Source organism: Falco peregrinus, chromosome 2, assembly GCF_023634155.1.
Source record: "Falco peregrinus isolate bFalPer1 chromosome 2, bFalPer1.pri, whole genome shotgun sequence".
NCBI classification, from domain to species: domain Eukaryota; kingdom Metazoa; phylum Chordata; class Aves; order Falconiformes; family Falconidae; genus Falco; species Falco peregrinus.
In genome coordinates this window covers 109,969,452-109,989,207 of record NC_073722.1, presented here as the reverse complement: position 1 = coordinate 109,989,207, position 19,756 = coordinate 109,969,452, and the positions used below count along the sequence as shown (strand labels likewise).

The 19,756-nt window shown below is 41.2% G+C and overlaps 1 protein-coding gene across 1 annotated transcript; it reads right to left on the bottom strand.

Moving 5' to 3' along the window:
• Window positions 1-113: 113 nt before the first annotated feature.
• INTS2 (integrator complex subunit 2) lies at window positions 114-19,643 on the bottom strand. The gene is made up of 24 exons (XM_055794113.1): window positions 19,317-19,643; window positions 18,607-18,745; window positions 17,768-17,870; window positions 17,413-17,526; window positions 16,588-16,718; window positions 16,317-16,490; window positions 15,591-15,817; window positions 14,669-14,794; window positions 14,100-14,171; window positions 13,890-14,004; window positions 13,164-13,232; window positions 12,574-12,708; window positions 11,907-12,083; window positions 11,097-11,205; window positions 10,115-10,219; window positions 9,465-9,629; window positions 9,074-9,275; window positions 8,404-8,529; window positions 6,679-6,868; window positions 5,507-5,749; window positions 4,372-4,479; window positions 2,935-3,040; window positions 2,587-2,763; window positions 114-1,732 (listed from the first exon to the last, which is right to left on the bottom strand). The coding sequence occupies exons 1-24, from the start codon at window positions 19,607-19,609 to the stop codon at window positions 1,563-1,565; spliced, it is 3,576 nt and encodes a 1,191-aa protein (XP_055650088.1). The 5' UTR covers window positions 19,610-19,643; the 3' UTR covers window positions 114-1,562.
• Window positions 19,644-19,756: the final 113 nt, after the last annotated feature.

Below are 19,756 nucleotides of genomic sequence, written 5' to 3'. Positions count from 1 at the left end.
AATACCACCCCGCTGTTCCCATTCCAGGGGCTGCTCTGAGCCCCCGGGGAGCTTCCCTCGGGGCACACCGGGTGTGCAGCTGGAAAACTTAATTTCCAAGGGAGTTGCCTATATTAAGTCACACATGAGGTTTTTTTTTTATTTCAATACCACTACAGCATACAAAATTACACTTAGAACAAAGAAAAAAAATACATTTATATTATTTACACACTTTACATCAAGATGAGCACAATGGCACAGCCGACTGGCTATGGCGTGCTGGTGAGCACAGAGCCGGTCAGTGTCTGGCAATTCTGTGTTCTCCCTCATCCATCCCTGCCCAGCACGGGTGGAAGCTCAGCTATGCAAGTCTTTCTCAAGACCGCGCTAAAGATCAGACCATTATTTCTGGAATAGAAACTGGTTTTAATAAAAAAAATAACGTATTTATTTATTTAAGGACCCTGGCTGCTGTCACTGAAGGGAATAGTAAGGGCTGGACTGACAATTTAGTGACCCATGCGTGTTGAATACTGTGCTTGCTTCTGGCACAGCAGCCAAACCTCGGCTTTCTTCCTCTGCCGCACACGGCGCCGTGCCCCCCGCCATGCCACCCTGCTGGGCTCCTGGCTGCGCCCCATCAAACTGCCACCAGCTGCATGAGGCACCAAGGGTTCGGCCTTCTCCTGCGCTCAGCTGCACGTAGCCGCTTCCGTAGGGCTGACACCTGCCATTCCTTTCATTACAAAGAAATCTACCTTCTGCCAGTCACCCCAAACACTAATTTCTTTTTTTAATCCTATCCTGATGACAACTGAGATATCTTTCACTTGTTTCTTGAAGTCTTTCTCATTTCTACTAAGTGATGTTAAAATACACTAAACCATCTGAGCTGTGTGAAAAATACATACTCTTTAAAAAGCACCTTTATTCAGCTCATTTTGTAGTACTAGTTCTTTCTTTTCAAGAAACTTTTAAACCAGTTTCCAACTTTTAACAAAGGCTGGCTGATCTTTAAACGAAGGTCCCGATCTCATGAACTGAAACTGTGACCAATGGTTTGAAACACAAATTAAAAAAAAATAAACTATTTTCTTAGTACTCAATGTGATGCTGCAAGTTACTTACACTTTTTCAAGTCTTCCTTGGAGTGTTTTATTTCCTCTTGCTCTGCAAGGCTCTGGAACAATAGTTCATTTAACTTAAGCAAAACGCTTCAATCTCAAATTTTTCTGACCCATCATTTTACTGTTTGCTCAACAAATTAAGTATTCACTTTTCAAGAGTGTTACAAAACTCTTTTGGGTGTGTTGCTGTATCACTTCAGACACCGAGCAAGCCTGAAAATCATGCTCAGTTTCACTGGAAATTATTTACTGACACCATCAGCCTCAAAAGTTTTCACTGGAAGCAACATTTGCCTCTTTAATGAATTTTCTTTTCAGCCATAACTAGATTGAATAAATGAAAACCTTGGACTCCTTGTGCTCTGCTTCCTCAGTCCACTTCTGCAGCTTTCTCAAAATTCAGGCACCACAGACCATGGGACTAGCTACAGTACAATTTCATTTGCCTTTTTCCTAAACTCCACTTACACTCATGTTAATTATATCAATGATAGTATTTTCAACACACTGGCATAACTGAACATCGGGGTCCACGCTTGCAATGTCCCTTGAACAACTTTTGTTAGATGAATCTGTACAAAGTCCTGACATTTCATGTGGTTTCTCCTTTAGTTGCTGGAGACCTAGAAAATTAAGTAGAAGACGAAGAGCACATGAAAATAAAGAAATAATTTTTAAAACTTGTTATACCACACCCATAACACACAAACACGTGTGCTATGAAACTGCAAATTTGAGCCATCACTACTTCATGCACCAGACCTAACTCCACAAATTATTTCTAGAGACACTACAACATTCCTTTTCATTCACCTATGTCTGACTCATTTGGGGATTTTTATATTCCCTTTTACTTCTTTTGACATAAATATCCTAGCATAGATAGCATCAGGGAACCCTGTATCACATGAATGGAGCATTTGTCTCTTGACAAAAAAAGACACACAAAAACATGCTCAAGATCAACTGGTACACTTAAACAGTTAATCCATGTTCACACAGTCACTACATATTTATCCAACCATACTATGTCATGGGTAAGACTTCAGGTAGCTCATGTGACTGCATTTCTGACAGATTAGGAAGATTTACGTGGCCATTACGCCTCAGCTGAGGGGTGGAACCATCCTTGCGTTCTCAGAAGCCAGTGGCCTTTACTCACGTCTTTAATCCTTAGACTGCAATTCCAAATCCTACACACAACACCTGCACGCAGGGATACATCTTGGAATGATACAAGCAAGGAAATAAATGGAAGGGAGTACGATGTTTAATAAAAGGGGTACTTTCAGCCCCTGCAGCCTCTAAACTCTCTCCTCCAATCCAGTAAACCCACCCCTCCCTATTCCTTCTACATTACAGGACAACAGCAGTAAATTCATACTGCATTCCAACTACACTCAAACTTTTGAAACACTAACATAATATTCTCCCTGGACCATGACGCTACTTTTGAAATGCAAAGTACTGGACTTACGTGTAATAATTGGGTCGAAGTCTCTTGTCTGTGTAGCAACATCAGAGGCACAAACTTGTCCTATTTGTATCAGCAGAGACATAATATCCTCATACAAAGGAGGAAAGGCTTGACAGAATGACACCAAACAAGGCAGGGTTGGCATAAAAAAAGTATAGCGCTTCGACTGGGTTAAAACTATGAAGGAAAAGGAAATGGTTAAGTAAAAAGGAATTATTATAAAAATCCTGTCAAGAATTGTTGTACTTCTACAATCACAATTAACACAGCGGCATTTAGACACATTCAACCTAGACAAATAATTCTAACTTGCACAACCATGCACGCAGGGGTTGCTGGAGTGCTTACCTGTGAGTAGGGTCCCCATCACATTGATAGCTAAACGAGCCACGCTGAGAGATTTAGGTAGTGCGTACTGGATACACAAAAATGACAGTAACTGGATGGCAAATATCTGTTAAGTAGATGAAAGGCAAAATAGGAATAAGCAATAAAGTTACAGATTGCTTTGCACTTTCTAGCCAAAGCTCTTCACGTAACTTATGAGTTAGTAAATAGTCTCTATTTTACCAATGAGGAAACTAAAGCCTGACAAGCCTTAATAATAGTTACTCTGAATTTTTTCTGCTGACATGAAGAAAAAACCCCACAAGTATTTAACATTAATCGAAGTATGAGTGTTAGTATTTCAAAATCTCCCCCACAGACACTGTTTGTTCCAAATTAATGATGAGCAACAAAGAAACACATGATTTACAATATAACCCTTGCAGTAACTTAGTATTTGAGAAGGGATTAAATAAGAGCAACTACAAAAATGGCCTGATGCAGGAACAGGAGTCTTTAGCCCAACAAATTTCAGTTACCTACAACCAGCAAAATACGTTATCTCCCCTTGCCACAGTATACTAAATCGGGGTCTACACATTGCTTTAGGAAGTAACAGTAATGATTATTTGCCATTTTTTTTCATAATCATCATGAGAAGACCTTAAAAAATATTGGTGAAAAATTTCAAATCAATCTCCTGACTCTCCCTTTGCCGAGCCTGTAGTAAGAAGAAACGATGACTCTCCAGACTGAAACAGTCTAACTTTTAGGAAAGCTGCACGTGTCATTCTTTGCTCTTGCTTTTGCAAGTTTGCAAAAGCTTGCTTTTGCTCTTGCAGTTAAGACCAGGGAAGGACCTGGTAAGACAACTGGCAAAGGAGAAATCTAAACTGACTTAGAAATTCATGCCTTATAGTTTTTTCCCAAGCTTGCTTCAAGAAACAGCAGTAATATTCCCTGGAAAGAGACTCGGTAGTCAAGCTTCTCATGAGAATGAAAAAAATTTTTATTTCAAGGCTGCTTCATCTGTTCTACAGAATATCTTTGCAAAAAAGGTTTTCAAAACCTAAATCTTCAGAGAAGTTCCTGTAGCTATAAAGTATCAGATGAAAACTAAGTAAGTAAAACTTTGCCAACTGACTTATACTCAACATAAAGAATGAATGAAAGTCGTTACTGAAAAGCGCTTTTGTTCATGTTCTTGAAGGTAATATTGAAATTCATGAGTATTTCCTAAGCAAGTGTACAGAGATGTGTTACAAGAGCTGTGATCTGAAGAGGATCTAAAGGCTGGGCTTTTAATTTAAGGTAAAAGTGCTCCAGATATTGCCTCAAAATCCCAGGCAAGTTAGAACAGGACTTTTTTTAGTGATCTTTTTATTTTCTCCCCTTAACCAATAATTCATCAGGTTTAATGGCTTACAGTGATTCTCAAATTAGATGACTGTACAGTACCTGCTTTTCAAGTTCAGGCTGGGCAATGAGCTCCGGTATGAAATCCAGACAGATGTGCATTGACGGAATCCCCGCCACTGTCAGTGCCAGAAGTTCACATGGATAACCCTGTGTGATTAAGAATACAGATCTGTCAATGTTTCAAAGGTGTTTTAAAAATTCTGCTTCAATTAAGACTTTAAATTAAATCTGTGTTCATGCTTTTTTCAAAACCAATATACTTGTAAATCTCTTTTGTTCAGAATTATAAGCAACAGGCTTGTATCCCAAGGTAACAAGGGGCAAGCTGGGTGACAAACCCAGGGTCTGAATCGGTTCTTTATCCTCAATACTCCATGTACGATTTGCACAGAAACTCTCCCTCCACTCCCCAGACTAAATGAGACTGCAGTGACCCTTTCCTTCTGTGTCCTTCCCACGTTCCAGACTTCACCGCAGGCCCCAACTTGCTTATTTCACAACTGCACTGTTATGACTTTTTTAGCACATAATCAGTTCCAGGTCAAGGCAAATTAACTGCTTTTAAAGAGACTGCCATCTGGCAATGAGCAATTCGACACACAATAAAAATGCATTTATATTAAAAAATTTGCTCGCTTTCCCCTCTTCTTTTTTTGAAGGTGTACAGCTGCTTTGGCAGGGACAACCTTTCTCCTTCCACTCTATAAAGAGATAAACTGTGGCCTACCAGAAAGGAAAGATAAGATGTTTACATTTGAAGCCAAATTACAGTTTTGAATAATGGGTATACTGACTTAAAAACATGGCCAGAAAAAAGTAACCCATAAAAGATGTGGAACAAGTAATTATAAGATGATTAAGCCAGTTTTCCTTGGCCTAGAATGGACAAAGTCTTTTGGCATACAAAAGGGCACAGGCACAAACAAAGCATGTGTTTAACGATGAGGAACAGACTCAGTTTAGGTGCTCCCTTCTGGGCTACAACACAGAGTCCAAGCACTGAAGCGTGGAGGAAATGTAGGTACCGCCGATTTGACAAGACGGGAAGCAGAAAAGTGGGACAGTATAATTTCTGAGGAACACAGCAGCAGCATTCAGTATGCTCTGACCACTTCATTTGGCTCTTTCTTAACCAGAGGAACCATGAAAAGAACTAAAATAGTGCAAAGCAGACCTGGAAATGAACTAGTTTGACTATGTTGGGATCAGCTATGTACATCTGATGCAGCAGACAGCAGATGAGACACTGGACCTCTCGAAGATTACACAGCAAGCTATCTTCTTCTTCTAGCTCAGGACTCTTTGGGTCTGTGGTACTATGAACAGTCTTTAGCAGGCTGTGGGTGTTACTGCTCTGGGCTTTTTCTTCTTCTGTAGGTAAGCAGATCTCTAGAAGAATCTGCACAGCAGCACTGTCCTGTGAAGAAAACAACAGAACACACATTAAAAACCCCAATGAGATCAAAGAAATCAAATACGAAGTAATGACAATTTAAGAAAGGGAAAACTGTCAGGTGGCTAGAACTTCTAGCTATAGATTTTTTTTAATGTATAGATTTAAAAACAACTCAGTTCAAGAATCACAAATCCTGTAGAACATTACAAAACCCCCAACACTTCATCTGAGAAGTGAAAAAAAGCTTAAATGCAACAGATAATCATAATCACAGATAAAAAGTATGAATTCAATGGAATCTCATACTGTTTCAAAATAAACATGCCATTGTGCCTTAAAGCATCCAGATTGGAGAAAATATGCACATGGTCATGTAATTCACAGTATTCAGAGAAGACAACACTACTCATTTAAATATAAAACTTCCTATTAATTAAAAAATCATCTTCTAATAGGGACTATATATGTGACATTCTTCCAGACAGAAGCAAGAAGAGACTGTCTGTGAAACAGGGTTAGTCAAGAATTTCCGTAACATCAAGCTAAGTTAACCATTCTTCAGCCTCACACTTTACAATGCTTGCTGCTTCTCTTAAATAACATAGCTCAAAAGATTATGCATAAATCTGTCACATTTATTCATGTTTTACTGCTCCAAATCCAAGTACAGGAAAAGTTTCTGGATAACAGAAGCGACGAGGCAAAAGGGTTAGTAAGCAGAACTCTTCTATACTAACTAACAGAAAAAAACACTTACAAGGCAGTTAACCAACAGAACACTTCAGACCAGAAAATACTTTAACCATCTGAATACAGAGGCTGTTTTCATGGTAACAGAAGCCAGTAAAAAAAGAAGTAAAAAGGTCTCCTTTTTTAATTTCCTGTTTCTGCAATTCTGTTTTATCATTGTCTTTCCTTGCATCATTTAATAGCCATTTCTTCCCCCTTACCTGAGCAGCAAGCAATGCATTTTTTAATTCTTCCCTTGTAACCTCTGGGGCCTCTGGACCCATGGTATTGTTTTGCGATGGCCTAATGTCCTGCTCTGCTGTTTCTTTCAGGTGAGAATTGAGGTAAGCTTTTGAAGCCAGAAGATATCCGTTCAACATGTGCAAAGTTATATCCATCAGAGGAGGACTCCTGATATGGGAATACGTGATAAAACAAAGGCATTTCAGTAGGCAGAACAATATGAACAAACTAAAAGCATCCTCAAAGGCTCCTTTTGCTGTAGTCTGGTTAATGCTAAAGCTCTTTTCCCTAACATGGCAAAATACTAAAGGTCACAACCCCTTCTGCTGCCCTGCCATTCAGCCCTGCTCCTCTCAGGCACACCCACGGATGCATTCGCTCCACAAAACCAAGGAACTGCTGGAGAGACTGATTTCTGAGGAACAAAGGAAACCCAAAACAGGTCAGCTATACGTGAAATAAGGAAAAATAATTCTCTGAATGACAGGGACAAGTAAGGCAGACAAGCTCTGAACTACTTCCGCAATACTAAGATGATAGTTTGCAAATCACATTGCATTACAAATCTCCCTAGTTTTAGAAATGTAGGATTTTTCAATTTGCATCCAGGGCTGAAGGGACATACATTTAAATATTTCACCTACGGGTTGGGGATTAAAGATGTCATCAACAGAAACTTGAGGTCTAGCAGAGTTGTAGCAACTCAAATGAAAATTGGATTCATGGCTCAATTGCTAAAGGCAAGGGGGGACAGAATACAAACAAGAATACGAAAAACAAATCAAATTGACTGTTCAGCATTTATTATGAACAAAAGGATAATAAAAAAGGAGGGAAATAAACCACAACTGACAGAAAACATGAAGAAGAATACACAAGGAATAAAGCTAGGGGCTAAAGTATGTTTAAAATGATTAACTGTATCTTTTTAGAATAACAGATGCAATTTTGTTCGTTACTATGAAAAAGCAAAGCTATAATTTACAAATTTTGACTTACTGTTTGCATTATTTTGTATTCTCCTTAAAAGCTGGTCCATTACAATCGATTATGATCATTTTCACTACTGAAATTCTCAGCTTATTGTTCTGCGTCAGAGGCACAGAGCAGCATTACACATCCTCCTCTGTCATCACTGACATCTAGAGGAACTAATTTCCAAGTACTACTGAAACACTTTCTTGGGAAATTAAGTAAATCCAACTCTGTCACACGCATCAAGCACCCACTGGCAGAAACTGTTACCCAAAAAGATGGAACACCTGCAGGCCCAGGAGGGATGGCAAAAGACAGGGTGAAATGGAAGGGTATTACAGCTACAACCTCAACCCCCACCACCACCATGTGGCAGCAGCCATTTTAAGCACGCTGCAATGTCTATGTAGAACAAAAATCACACACATACAAATCTAAAATGGACGAACTATGTACAAATCCCAAAGTTTCCAATACAGAACTGGGTGTAAGGCTGTCCAGTAGACAGCATGACATGCTGAATCAGCACGCATGGCTCACTCAGTCCCCAGACTAAGCTTAATACAAAAAAGACGGAATTTACAAGCTCATACCATTAGTTTGAAAATACATTTTGAAGTGCTGAAAGCTTTTAGAAGTTTTCTGTGAGACACTTTTCCGTTTAGCATTCACTATGTATTAATCTAAGTACCACAGCACATAAAAAGCTAAAGGAGGGAGACACTTACCTATGGACTCTCTGATCGCATCTTAGTACGATCAAAGGATCAATCATCAGATCATTCTGAGTGTATTTCTGCTGTCGGACTATTTTTCCGGAAGGCTGCAGAGCATTAACAGTCATCACCCACAACCTAAAATGAGATTATTTTTATGGTTTTCTAATAGATAATCCGTAAAACAAAAGGGATCACATAAGCATCTGGACACTCACTTCTCTCAGTTCGCTCTATTCTTCCAGGCCTATCGAGCAGCAAAAACCCTATACTTCATTTGCAGCCCCTGAAGTTAACCAAGATACAGTTAACTTACATTCACTGAAACTATAGCAAGCAACCTGTTTTCACTGCAACAGAGCATCCACTTCCTCTGAAAAGGCATGTTCTTACCACAGCGAGTTTGTGTTCATCAGTAATCTGTCATAAACGATATAAACCCTAAAACCATCCTCCTATATTTTAAGTGCACTCGTGACTTCCTTTCCCCTGAGAACAAGAAGCACTCTCCTTTTAAAGGCAAAGTTCAAAAAATTCAACAAAGCAAAATGGAATGCAACTCCAACACATTCTACTCAGTCACAGCCTCCAATTTCCTACAGGCATTGTGTCATTATTTTTGAAACAGAAAGTGGCATTCCACCTACCTGCAGCAACAAGCTCAGCAGTACTTTGAGCCTACCTTCTTGGCATCACAGTGTTAAGAACCATCCAAAGTTTATTGACAGTCTGAAGAATCCCCCGAGGGACTCCAGCATTCAGCAAGCGATACATATTGGATGTCAATACTTCTGCGTACGGGATCAATTCACCAGCTGACAGAAGTGTTAAATGTTCTAAGATCTGCATCAGCTGGGTATGATTTCCAGGCAGCATGGAAAATGCTATAAAATAAAGACAATGGCATCTTGGTAAAACTGCATTTTTGACATTTTTTTCTGACTTGGCAGCAGAAAATTTTCATGATATAAATGCAGTATGATCAAATGAATTAAATGGCTACACTCTTTCAAATCCACTATATGCCAACCAATTTGGAAAGAACGCTGTTTAGTTCAAATGAAGTTCTTTACCTTCTTGGAGCTGTTTGGGAGAGTGATTCTTTGCAATGTTTGTAAGAAGCATCCTCCTCAGCAAGGCATCAGTGCCCGTGATCTGTTCCTCACAGATCCAGTCGTCCACAATGCAGAGGTGCGGATAGTTAGTTGCAAGAAGGCGTAACAGTGCAGAATGCAAACCTTTAGGGGGATTAAGAAAGTATACATCTTAGATTTGAGTAGCTACGTCTGTCATCTGAATGTATTTGCGCCTACCGTTTCAACGACAGACCTTAACTGAATCACTGCCAAGAAGTTCAAAGAGCTTGCATGTTTACAGCCCGATATTCTAACACCAACAGAAAGGAAAAGTTACCTTTTGGAAAGGTGGGAGGACCCTACAGTAACTAACTCTTAAACTCTGTCTGGAATAATTAAAAATTCTCAGCCAATTCCTATTCTATAACCTATGCTAGATAGGCAAGACCCACTCTAAAAAGAACTGCCTTTCTCAAACTTTCACTATTACTCTTCAAACATATCTGTAAATCCCACTAGTCCCTACCAACAGATTTTCAAAGGATGGGAAAGGCAGGCACACTACGAAACAGAGGACAGCCACAGAACTAAAAAGCCCCCTTCGTCTGCCTTCTTCACGCACATCAGGCTTCCACACACAGATATACCTCCCAGTTCCTGCTGCAGTCCTTGTGCCTGCCGGATGAGGTACTTGATTGGAATCTGATCCATTAATGCTGAGGAGTAAGACTTGGGTTTTTTTTGCATGGCAGCTGTAGGGGAACAGGACAAGCAACCATGTCTAACAGTTACAGTTGGAAAAAATTATTTCCCCAACTGAATCAATAAAGAAAATGCAAAGCACTTGTCTCTATATTGCTCTCTATCCAGCTAAACAGATAAAATCCCCAATAACAGACCTCATTCCTCTTAAAAGTACTAAATTAAGCTCTTCAGGAAACCGTTTCTGTGAACATTTCCATTTACAGATCTTCCTGGCGTTTTCTGATTTGTTCGCAGGATCTCCACACTACCTTTGACCAAATCCAACTGATTCTGAGATCAAAGCCCAAATCTGCATTTTCTTTATTCAAGGTTTTTTATTCATAAAAAACCCAATTATCAGTTGGTACATGGAATTTAAACTGTTGTCACACACAACACCCCGCAGTGAGGTGGATGTTATAAATGCAGGAAGAACTGTAACTGATTTTACACTATCTCAGACTTGCTTGAATAGCATGAAGAAAACAGCGTTGCTGAATGCTGGAAGCTGCACCCTAAAAAGGGCACGTGAAAACAGCCACCAGATACAGACACCGTATTTTCACTGAAATTACACTCTGTCAATAAACTACACAACATTCTTTTAAAATTCGTTAATTGCTGCTGTATTATTAGAAGGTCATACACATTTCTGGTAACTTTTTGGCCACCTTGGACCTTTTTTAATCTGGAAAGCAAATGGTTCAACTACAGAGTTTTAGGAGAAACTTTTATGTCCTGAATTTCCATACCAATGCTGTATTTATTACAATAATCTAAACTTCTTATGCTGTGCTTGAATCTGACAGCAACATGAATTTTGATTACTGTTTTGCATCTACTTTTCAGTTAATCTGTTTTCCACTGATGCAGTGATACACATACCTAGTATCTTTGTGCTTGCCAGAAGTGCTTCTTCGTACGACAGGACATAGTAGAGGACAAGCAATTGCGTTGTGATGCTGTATCGCTGATTAAGACGAGTATTTTCTCCCTGTACATAAAACCACATACAAAGGTCATGTTGCATTCCTGATTCTTGAGAACAAAAATTTGGATTTACCTGAGAATACGAAGAAAGGTAAGGCCTTGTATAAAAATATCAAGCCACAGGAGGTCCAAGCTGAAAGCTGCAGGGAACTTTCCTTTTTTTTTTAAAAAAAAAAAACAACTTCAAACATAAAATGTATTTTGGTATCTTGGGACACTAATAAGGAGTAATCCCAGGGTTCCAATACAAGTCAATGCTTGCCACTCATTCCACACATGTCAAGTGGCCATTCTCATACTTCTATCAAAATGAAAATGCTTCTTTCAGAAACAGCTAGAGTGCTTCAGTTAAATAGTATTTTTATCCAACAAGATCAAGTCAATACAAAAATTATGCAGATCCTACATAAACACCTCCACTTCTCAATCCACAGAGCGCTTTCTTTGCATTTCGAACAGCATGAGGCGGTGAGTTCCCAAGGAAAAGGGCAAACCAGGGACAACTAGCAATCCTCCTAAAAATCTGAGTAGCACTAACAAGATTCACTTTGAAACACATGACCACAACTGTAGGAGGCAGTTTACTATACAGGCGTTAAAGACAAAAAGCGAGGCAACTTACAGAATCTGCATCAAGCATATATACCAAATAGCAAACCACAGGGTAGCATTAAAGTACACAAATGAAGCAAAAAAGTTATTTACCCCAGAAAGTCCTTGAAAAACATTCAGTATCTCCTGTTCCGTGACAGGCTGATTTGTGGCCTCTGGGTTGGATTTAGATGCAGGATTAAGAATAGAGTTAATGTAGACATCAATAAGGGGAAGCAACTGAGGATGGAGTGGAGTGGTGGTTTCACAGAGCTGCCGATAGATCCAGTCCTAGAAAAAAACATGCCATTGCAAGTTCCACTTCGAAGCTGGAAGGCAATTCTTTTTGTCTGCATGTACATCCCCTGTTAACTAGTTACAAAAAATGATGTAGCTGAATAAGGCTTTGTCTTTGGAAGGTGTAATACCAGTTCCGAGTTGGGCTTGGTGATAAACTCTGTATCCTGGACCCTGCTCTGTCCAGACCCACCAATAAAACTTGTCCTGGCTGGAAATATCATTCTGACTATGATTTTATTAAGCGTAGACAGGGGGAAGAGAGATAACTTTCATATTATTTTTAACTTCACTAAATTGTCGTGTCTGGATTATGGAGCTAAAACCAGGTACCTTAACTTAATACACCATTCCTTATTAAATTACATGGTACTAGGCTGTAAGATTAATCGAGAATTCTGTTCCTATAATTCAACCAAAAAAACAGCTTGCAAAACCTATTCAACATTCAAAATTACAAACAGAAATAAAATTAAGGACATACCTTAATAGATACTTTGTGCTTGGTGAATGATCGACTTTTTAAAAGCTGGTAAATGCAGTGAATAGGTAAAAACCCCGTAATGTTGGCACTGAGATTGCCTGTAACAGGCACGCGAACTGCATGGGCTGTAACAACCTAAAAGAAAGTTATAATTAACAAGAAAAATACCACAAATATTCAACTTCCCACAATGCACAAGCACGAGGTGACAAAGTTGCACAGCTACTTTCTTTGTGGCATTTCCTTATTTTGGGGTTTTTTGGAAGCTGAAGAACATTTTCACGTAGCTTAATACAGTATTTGTAAAACCGTAGCACAAATACTACATCACGAACAATTTCCTGCTACTGCAAAAACTAATGTCATGGTGGACAAGTTTTCTCCTTTGCTGCCCCATTATTCAAAAAAGCTAAGTGTTCAAAAAGCATAATCAGAACAGAGTACAAAAAGAAAGAACCAAGGCTCTTCAGTACCAGCAGGGCTTGGATTCTTCTTGTAGGTCAAAGTGAAACAATTACAGAAGAAGGAAAAAAAGAAAGAAAATTTAAAAAAGGGGGGCAGAGGGGAAAGACAACCTAGGTTTAAAATACCTGTTCAGTGAAAATCTCCTGTGTGAAGATTGTCTTCATTCTGCTGAGTGAGCTGGGCTTAATGACAATCTGAAACAAAGAACAAAGTACTTGTAATTTTAAGTTCTAGCTTTCTTACAAATAAGTGCTGCAAATTTGTTTTATGAACCGCTAACTTTTAAGCTTTTTCGACTTGTCTTCACTGGAATACCAGGAAAACATTCACATCTACACTTTAAATGTAAACAATGTAAACAAAAAATATTTTCAAATGTCACAAGTTCATCACTCCATGTCTTCCTTAGCCTAGAAACTACCTACCTAGCTTTTATATTTGAGAGACTGTTTCACAATAGTAAATTGAAGGCAAGTCTCCCTTGGTAATTTTCAGAAATTAACTCATATATATAGATAGTTCTCTATTTAAAATAAGAAGTTTGCAGCTCAGTTTGGAAACTACTTCAACTAGTCCTCTAAAAAAGTTATTTGCAAATGATGTATTTCAACAAGTCACCGCTTTTTGGAGATACTTTCATCGTGACGTCACTTTGTATCAAGGGGTACGCATAGCGAGATGTTTTTCCACAGGAACTAATTCCCATTTTTTAACTTTACATTTGCTCTAAGTGTATTAGAAAACCCGAAGTTCTTCATATCAAAACTAAAGTAAATACAAGAGCATAAATACACAGTAAAAAGTCAATTTTAACAGAGAAATGCATGTGCCAGAAAGAGCTTAAGATTTACCTTCATTCCCAAGGTGGAGCAGACCAAATCAATGATAGCACTGAGCTGATTACTATGGAAATACATGGCCACCAAGAGAAGCATCTCTCCAAAAGAAGCAGACACACCAGAAATGCTAATGACAACAAAGAGGAAGAGTTAATCTCCAATAGGACGTAAATACACATGAGATTACTGGAATCATTAAACACAGAAGAAGCCTGCTCTCACCTTTCGAAGTAAGCTTCTTCCTTTATCATCCAACTAAGCCACATTACCATGAGTTGCTCCTGTTCTGGGGTGCTGCACAAAAAAAATCAATCATAAAAGATGCTTTTCCCAGCAACTACCGCTACTTTTACTAACAATTACTTGCAGAAAAGCCAGTATTTGAGGAATCTTATGCCAGGAGACATCCTGTCACTTTCACTTCAGCATTAAACAGCCACTAAGCACCGATATTCAGTGCAAACTCCAGTCCCATTCTCAGGCAATTTCCTGTCTTGAATGCACACAGCAGCAAGCTACATCCATGAAACACCTACACCGCTACTCTTCTGCACAGGGTCTCTAAAGAACTCAGCCATAAACTTGTTAAATGGAAAAGTGGCCTAGTAAGGCTTGCTTTAGCCTTCAAAAACCACCCCAAACTAAGCTAAGACACAAGAGCCTTCAATCAACATATGGAGATTTGTATGAAGAATTAGGAGAGACAAACTGTGCAGCTCTGGGGAGGTCATTGCCTTAACAGTGCTAGAACAGCAACATCTTTACAAAACTCCTCCTTTACTACGAGGTACCTGACAAGAGTGGAGAAGGCCAGAAGCATACAAAAGGAAAGAGATACAAAGCGAACACCAGCTGGAGTCGCGGGAGGCCGGCTGGTCATCAGCTGCAGTAGCTGCTCAGCTTCTTCATCAGTTGGCCTGAACAGGACAGAAAAAGAACAAAACCCACGCTGCTAATTCAAAAGCTGAGATTTCCAATCTCATCATAATAGTTACAGATTAAATTTTCTCTGGTTTTTAATCTGTTTATGAAATTACTATAAATAGATTAATATCAAGATTAACTGGTAATTCTTTCAACTTAAAGATATTAAAATCTGTTAGCAGAGAACACCAGTGAGAAAACTTCCCCAGGATATAATCCTGCCTATTAGTACAAAAAAATTAAAACTAACAATCCATAAAGATGCTACATTAGCACTCTCTAAAAAGTAAAAGCAAAGGAACAGAAATTCAAAACTCATACGGTGCATGTTGCTAGAGTTTTCACCTAACTTCTCTATGCACGGCTCCAACCACTTAGGCTGACTTCTTTTAAAGTCTGCAGAACTGATTTTGCAGCATTAAAAAGAGCGCTACAGTTCTTGCCTTATTTCAAATTTTAAAAATCAGCAAAGTTCATAAATAACTTTACTATTGGAGTAACAATTTTTTTCTGCTGAGAACAGTATTGGAAAGTAAAAAACATACTTGTCACCACAGACCTTAGCATGACGTAGCATTTGCTCTCTATACTATAAAGAAGAAACTTCCATCAGCTGGCACGTGAGAAGGGTCTCCCCCTGCACTAAAGCTGGCCAACCCGGCCAAGGCTGTTTCAAGGACACAACGGCACTAAGAGACAGCTCATGTTAAAAGCGCCCAAAGCTCTCAACCTCTGTTTAAACGGATGGACAGTGAATAAAAAACACAAGAGCCTTAAAACATTCATTACTTCAGCCCAGCAATTCCCATCAAAGCGCAATAGAGACGTAACAATGAGCTGGCTTTCACGACATGCTCTTCCTTCAGTCCTGAATACACAGACACATTTGGCTCCATATCAACATCTGCTTCTTCAACAATGTGTGTGCTGCGAACCGTGGGAAGGATTCCCATGAGCTCCAGGAGCAGCTGCCTCCTCATTTGCCAAAGCACAGAACTGATGTTATCTCTTTTTCTCTGTGTAAGAAGTTAAAAGATAAGAACAACAATGTAAAATTCATGCCATCAAACAATGTAATTACATAAGAGCTTTCGTAACAATGAAATCAAGGAAAAAAAAGAAGGGGGCAGGGGGGCAGAAATTGTTATAAAATACAATTTTCAGTACCAGGGCAACAGGCAACACGTGACCTTATTACATCAAACCCAAGCTTTAACTAACACAACTAAGCAAGTCAAGATGCAACATCCTATTGTGAACACTGAGGATAAACATATTTACCAGGTAAACACTGCAAACTTACAATTCCCCAGTTTCCTCACCTGACAGTCTCTCAGAGGAACAACCAAATGGCTGCCTGCAGGACCACCGTTTATAGATCTGATGGTCCCACTGCTCCAAAACACACCACAGGCTTTATATACATTCAGACAAACGCAGGTGCCCACATGCAGAAGAGTCAGGATAAGCTGCAGGAGTATTTTTTAAAAGCAGAACAGTCGAAGATATTCGTACCTGTTGGCCATTTCGGATGAAAGTTCCAAACCAAGTTCGAACCTTCGCATTTGTTCCAAGTAGCAAACCACTCACGAAACACACCAGGTCGCTCACTCCATCATCTGAGGATTCGTTTTTGGTGTGATCCAAGGTCAAAGCCACACCAAGACCTGGTAGATGACACTCTTCCACCTACACAAAATGCTCAGGCTCAATCATCTTCGCTGTCTCTAAAGATCCAATAAGGGTCATAATTGCGATTCCCATGACAGACCAACGACAGACTTACCACCATGCCTCGGACCCTCAGAGCTTGGGAAGGGTTCATTTTACACAGGTGGCGAAGTGCTTCTGTTCTACGACGGCCTCCAACACTTTCCTCATCCTGCCGTTCACCATTCTTAATCAAACCTCTACAGACTAAATACCCAACAGGAGGTGTAAGCAACCCCGCCCTTTCCAACAGAAAGCCACATAAGCATAAACACACAAAGCCAAGCGGTTCTGTTCAGCTCATGATGATTTATTAGCTGGGCCACGCAAACCTTGTCTGGGCAAGAACTCATGATTACACTACATAAGAACAAGGAAATGGCCTTTCTCCTCAGAGAAATTACAGGGTCGTTACAGATTAATGTGTCATCCAATTACTACTTGTACTCTATCTAATGTAACCTGTGCATCTGGCAGCCCTGGAGACCAAAATCTTATTGAGGGGTAAGGGATGCTAAACAGGCACCACAAATACACATTTTTCACCTCATAATACTTGTCAGTCTAAGGGACAAGACCCATTAGCAAGGCTAGACCAGGTTCATAGTCTGCAGGCATTCAGTGCCTGAGCCAGCCTTTACAAAGGCGACCTACACAGGGAAAGCTACAACGTGCACACAACGAGTCCATAAGTAGGCTGCAAAAAAGGAATTAACACGATGAGCATGGGAGCCCATCAGCACCTCTGGGTATAAATGCACTCAAATTGTATTTCACAAGCCAAACGCTCTTCAGTTCAAACGTGTATCACACATACTTGAGCCCAGAATTAACTATACTGCTAGAAATCATTTCACACCTTTAGAAAAAGTAAGCTAGACAATACGAAACTGTAACTCACCCTCATTAAAGCTGTCGGGAACATTGGCCACCAGCAGGCAGAGGAACCAGGCTCCGTTTTTAACATGCAGCAGAGCTTCAGCCACATCAACTATCGGCAATAGTGACGGCAGCTCTGGATAAAAAGGGGGTTTTAAAAGTCATGGTGTTTCACTGGGAAGCAAATAAAACCTTGCTTTTAATATGCATTTAAATAACATGCTCAGATCAATGAATGGAAAAGCAGTCTATGATCTATTCCTTTTTCAAAGCGCTAGAGAGCTTTGATGAACCTTAAATCAGCCACAAAGGCTCCAGAAGTTATTTTGTTACAACCATAAGAGTTTAGAAAACACTGTAAATACAGATTACTACACCTGCTTGCAAAATGCAGAGAACATCTGCTGCCTCTTCCAGATAAACAGGACTCTCGAAGAGCTCAGAAGATTTCAGAAAAAACTCACCATTTGATTCTGACACCTACAAGACATTATTCATCATCACTGAACAGGTTTTATGAAGCAGCTTGTCTCATCAGTCTTTTATGGCTTTAAATGCAGCAGATTGAGTAAGTTAAAAACTGTCGAAAGCATACAGTTATAAACACAGAACAGGCAAGAACAGTGTTTAGAATAAGAGACGTTTACTACTGGAAACCCTCCAATATGGCTGGTATCACTGCTTCTTTCCAGAAGAAAGAAAAATAGCTCGCTGATAGTTCTAAAAAACCAGTAAGTTTACCCAAGGAAAATAAAGTGCTGGGAGGGGTGAGGAGGGAGAGTAAAAGAAATACCGTGGCTAATATTGTAGTGCAACAGAAGTAAAGAACTGACGGAGAAAAGTCATAATTTTGCTTTCAAATATGGTTTCTGCACTGATATATTACAAAATCACATTACAGTGCAGCATATTACAGAATATAGAGTCTGAATCATATTAGAAAAGATTACCCTCATTTGTTCTGAGGAAGAAAGACTTCCCCTAGGAAGCTGGGTTCACAAGGAGTTTAATCACAAACTACCGTTAAATCACACGGACAGTTTAAGTCTTGGTAAGAACTGGAGAAGAGCGCTTGGTAAAAAGCAGGTAAGAACTGGAGAAGAGTGCTCACACACAACAGCAGCACCAGAAACAGAACCAGACAGGGTACCAACCTATCCAGAGCACATTTTCAACGACATAAAATTTGCAGCCGTCCAGATGTAGAGAAGTTTACCTTGTTCATAATCGCTAGCAATTCGCTAAGTACAAGACGAAGTCGACGAGGTGAATCGCTGTGTTCGAACTCCAGCGTCAGCCCATGCTGAAGCTGCGACACCAAGATGCTTTCCCCGCTACCTCCTCCCAGCTTGTGCCTAACAGACAATTAAAACCAACTATTAATGTTTCTGCAAACAGAGAAACGTTATCAGTTAAAGGAAGACAGTAATTCCATAGGGATTTCTTCTGTCACGCCAGCGATCGGAGAAGACTGCTGTACCCGTAGCACATCACGAAATGCGATTCAATAACAGCATACAAATTCCAGGCACCTCCATTCCCCAGCAGCACAGGCAGCCAAGCGAGCGCATCCACCCGACCTGTTCCCCCCGAGGAGGGGTGCCAGCCGCACCCCTGCCCCCCCAAAGCGGGCAACTCCCCGCCGCTGCCCCCCCGCAGCACAGCGGGAAGAAGGGCCCCCAGGCAGCCAGTCCGCCCCAGCCCCCCGGCGCTGCTCTGCCGAACCCGGGGGGCGCTGACAGGTCGTTATGGCGGGACGCAGCGCCACAGCCCAGTTTGGGCCGGGGGGGGAGCTTAGCAGAGCGCCTGGTTCCACCCCCCCCGCCAGGGGCAGGGCCCCTTCCCCCAGGCCGGGCTGCTCCGTCCCCCCCCCCAGCCGCCGCCTCAGGCCCGCGGCCCCCTCGGAGAAGCCGTTCCGCGCGGTACCGGAGTTGCTGCTCTTTGCTGGCGTCCTGCTCCAGGGCGTGGAAGTCGACGGAGAGCAAGGCCACGATGGAGTTGACGGCCTCCACGCCCGAGAGCAGCCGCAGGATCAGCTTCTTGTCCTGCGCCCAGCTCTGGCTCTGGTCGGCGGGGGCGCAGAGCGCCATGCGCACCAGGCAGGGCAGCAGCAGCCGCAGCTCGGGGTCGCTCAGCGCCGCCAGGCGCACCACGTCCACCTTCTGCATGGCCTCGAAGGCGTAGGGGCTGACGAACTGCAGGCCGGAGCACTCCGCCATGGCGGCCGCCTCCCGGCCCACGGCCCCCTCCACCCCCCCCCCCGCTTCCGGCGCGCGGGCAGCACGTCATGGCGGCGCACCGGAAGTGAGGTCACGGCGCGTGAGGCGGCCGGGCCGAGGGGAGCTGCCCGCCGCCCGCCCGCTGGA

What these genes read in the sequence shown, in the direction of transcription:
- INTS2 (XM_055794113.1), bottom strand. Translation starts at nt 19,609, where the DNA reads ATGGCGGAGTGCTCCGGCCTGCAGTTCGTCAGCCCCTACGCCTTCGAG. An exon ending in GCCTTCTCCACTCTTGTCAG is followed by an intron (nt 14,172 to 14,668) that starts GTACCTCGTAGT and finishes TTTTTTGTGCAG; the next exon opens with CACCCCAGAACAGGAGCAAC. An exon ending in TCAAACTAGTTCATTTCCAG is followed by an intron (nt 4,480 to 5,506) that starts GTCTGCTTTGCA and finishes TTAATCACACAG; the next exon opens with GGTTATCCATGTGAACTTCT.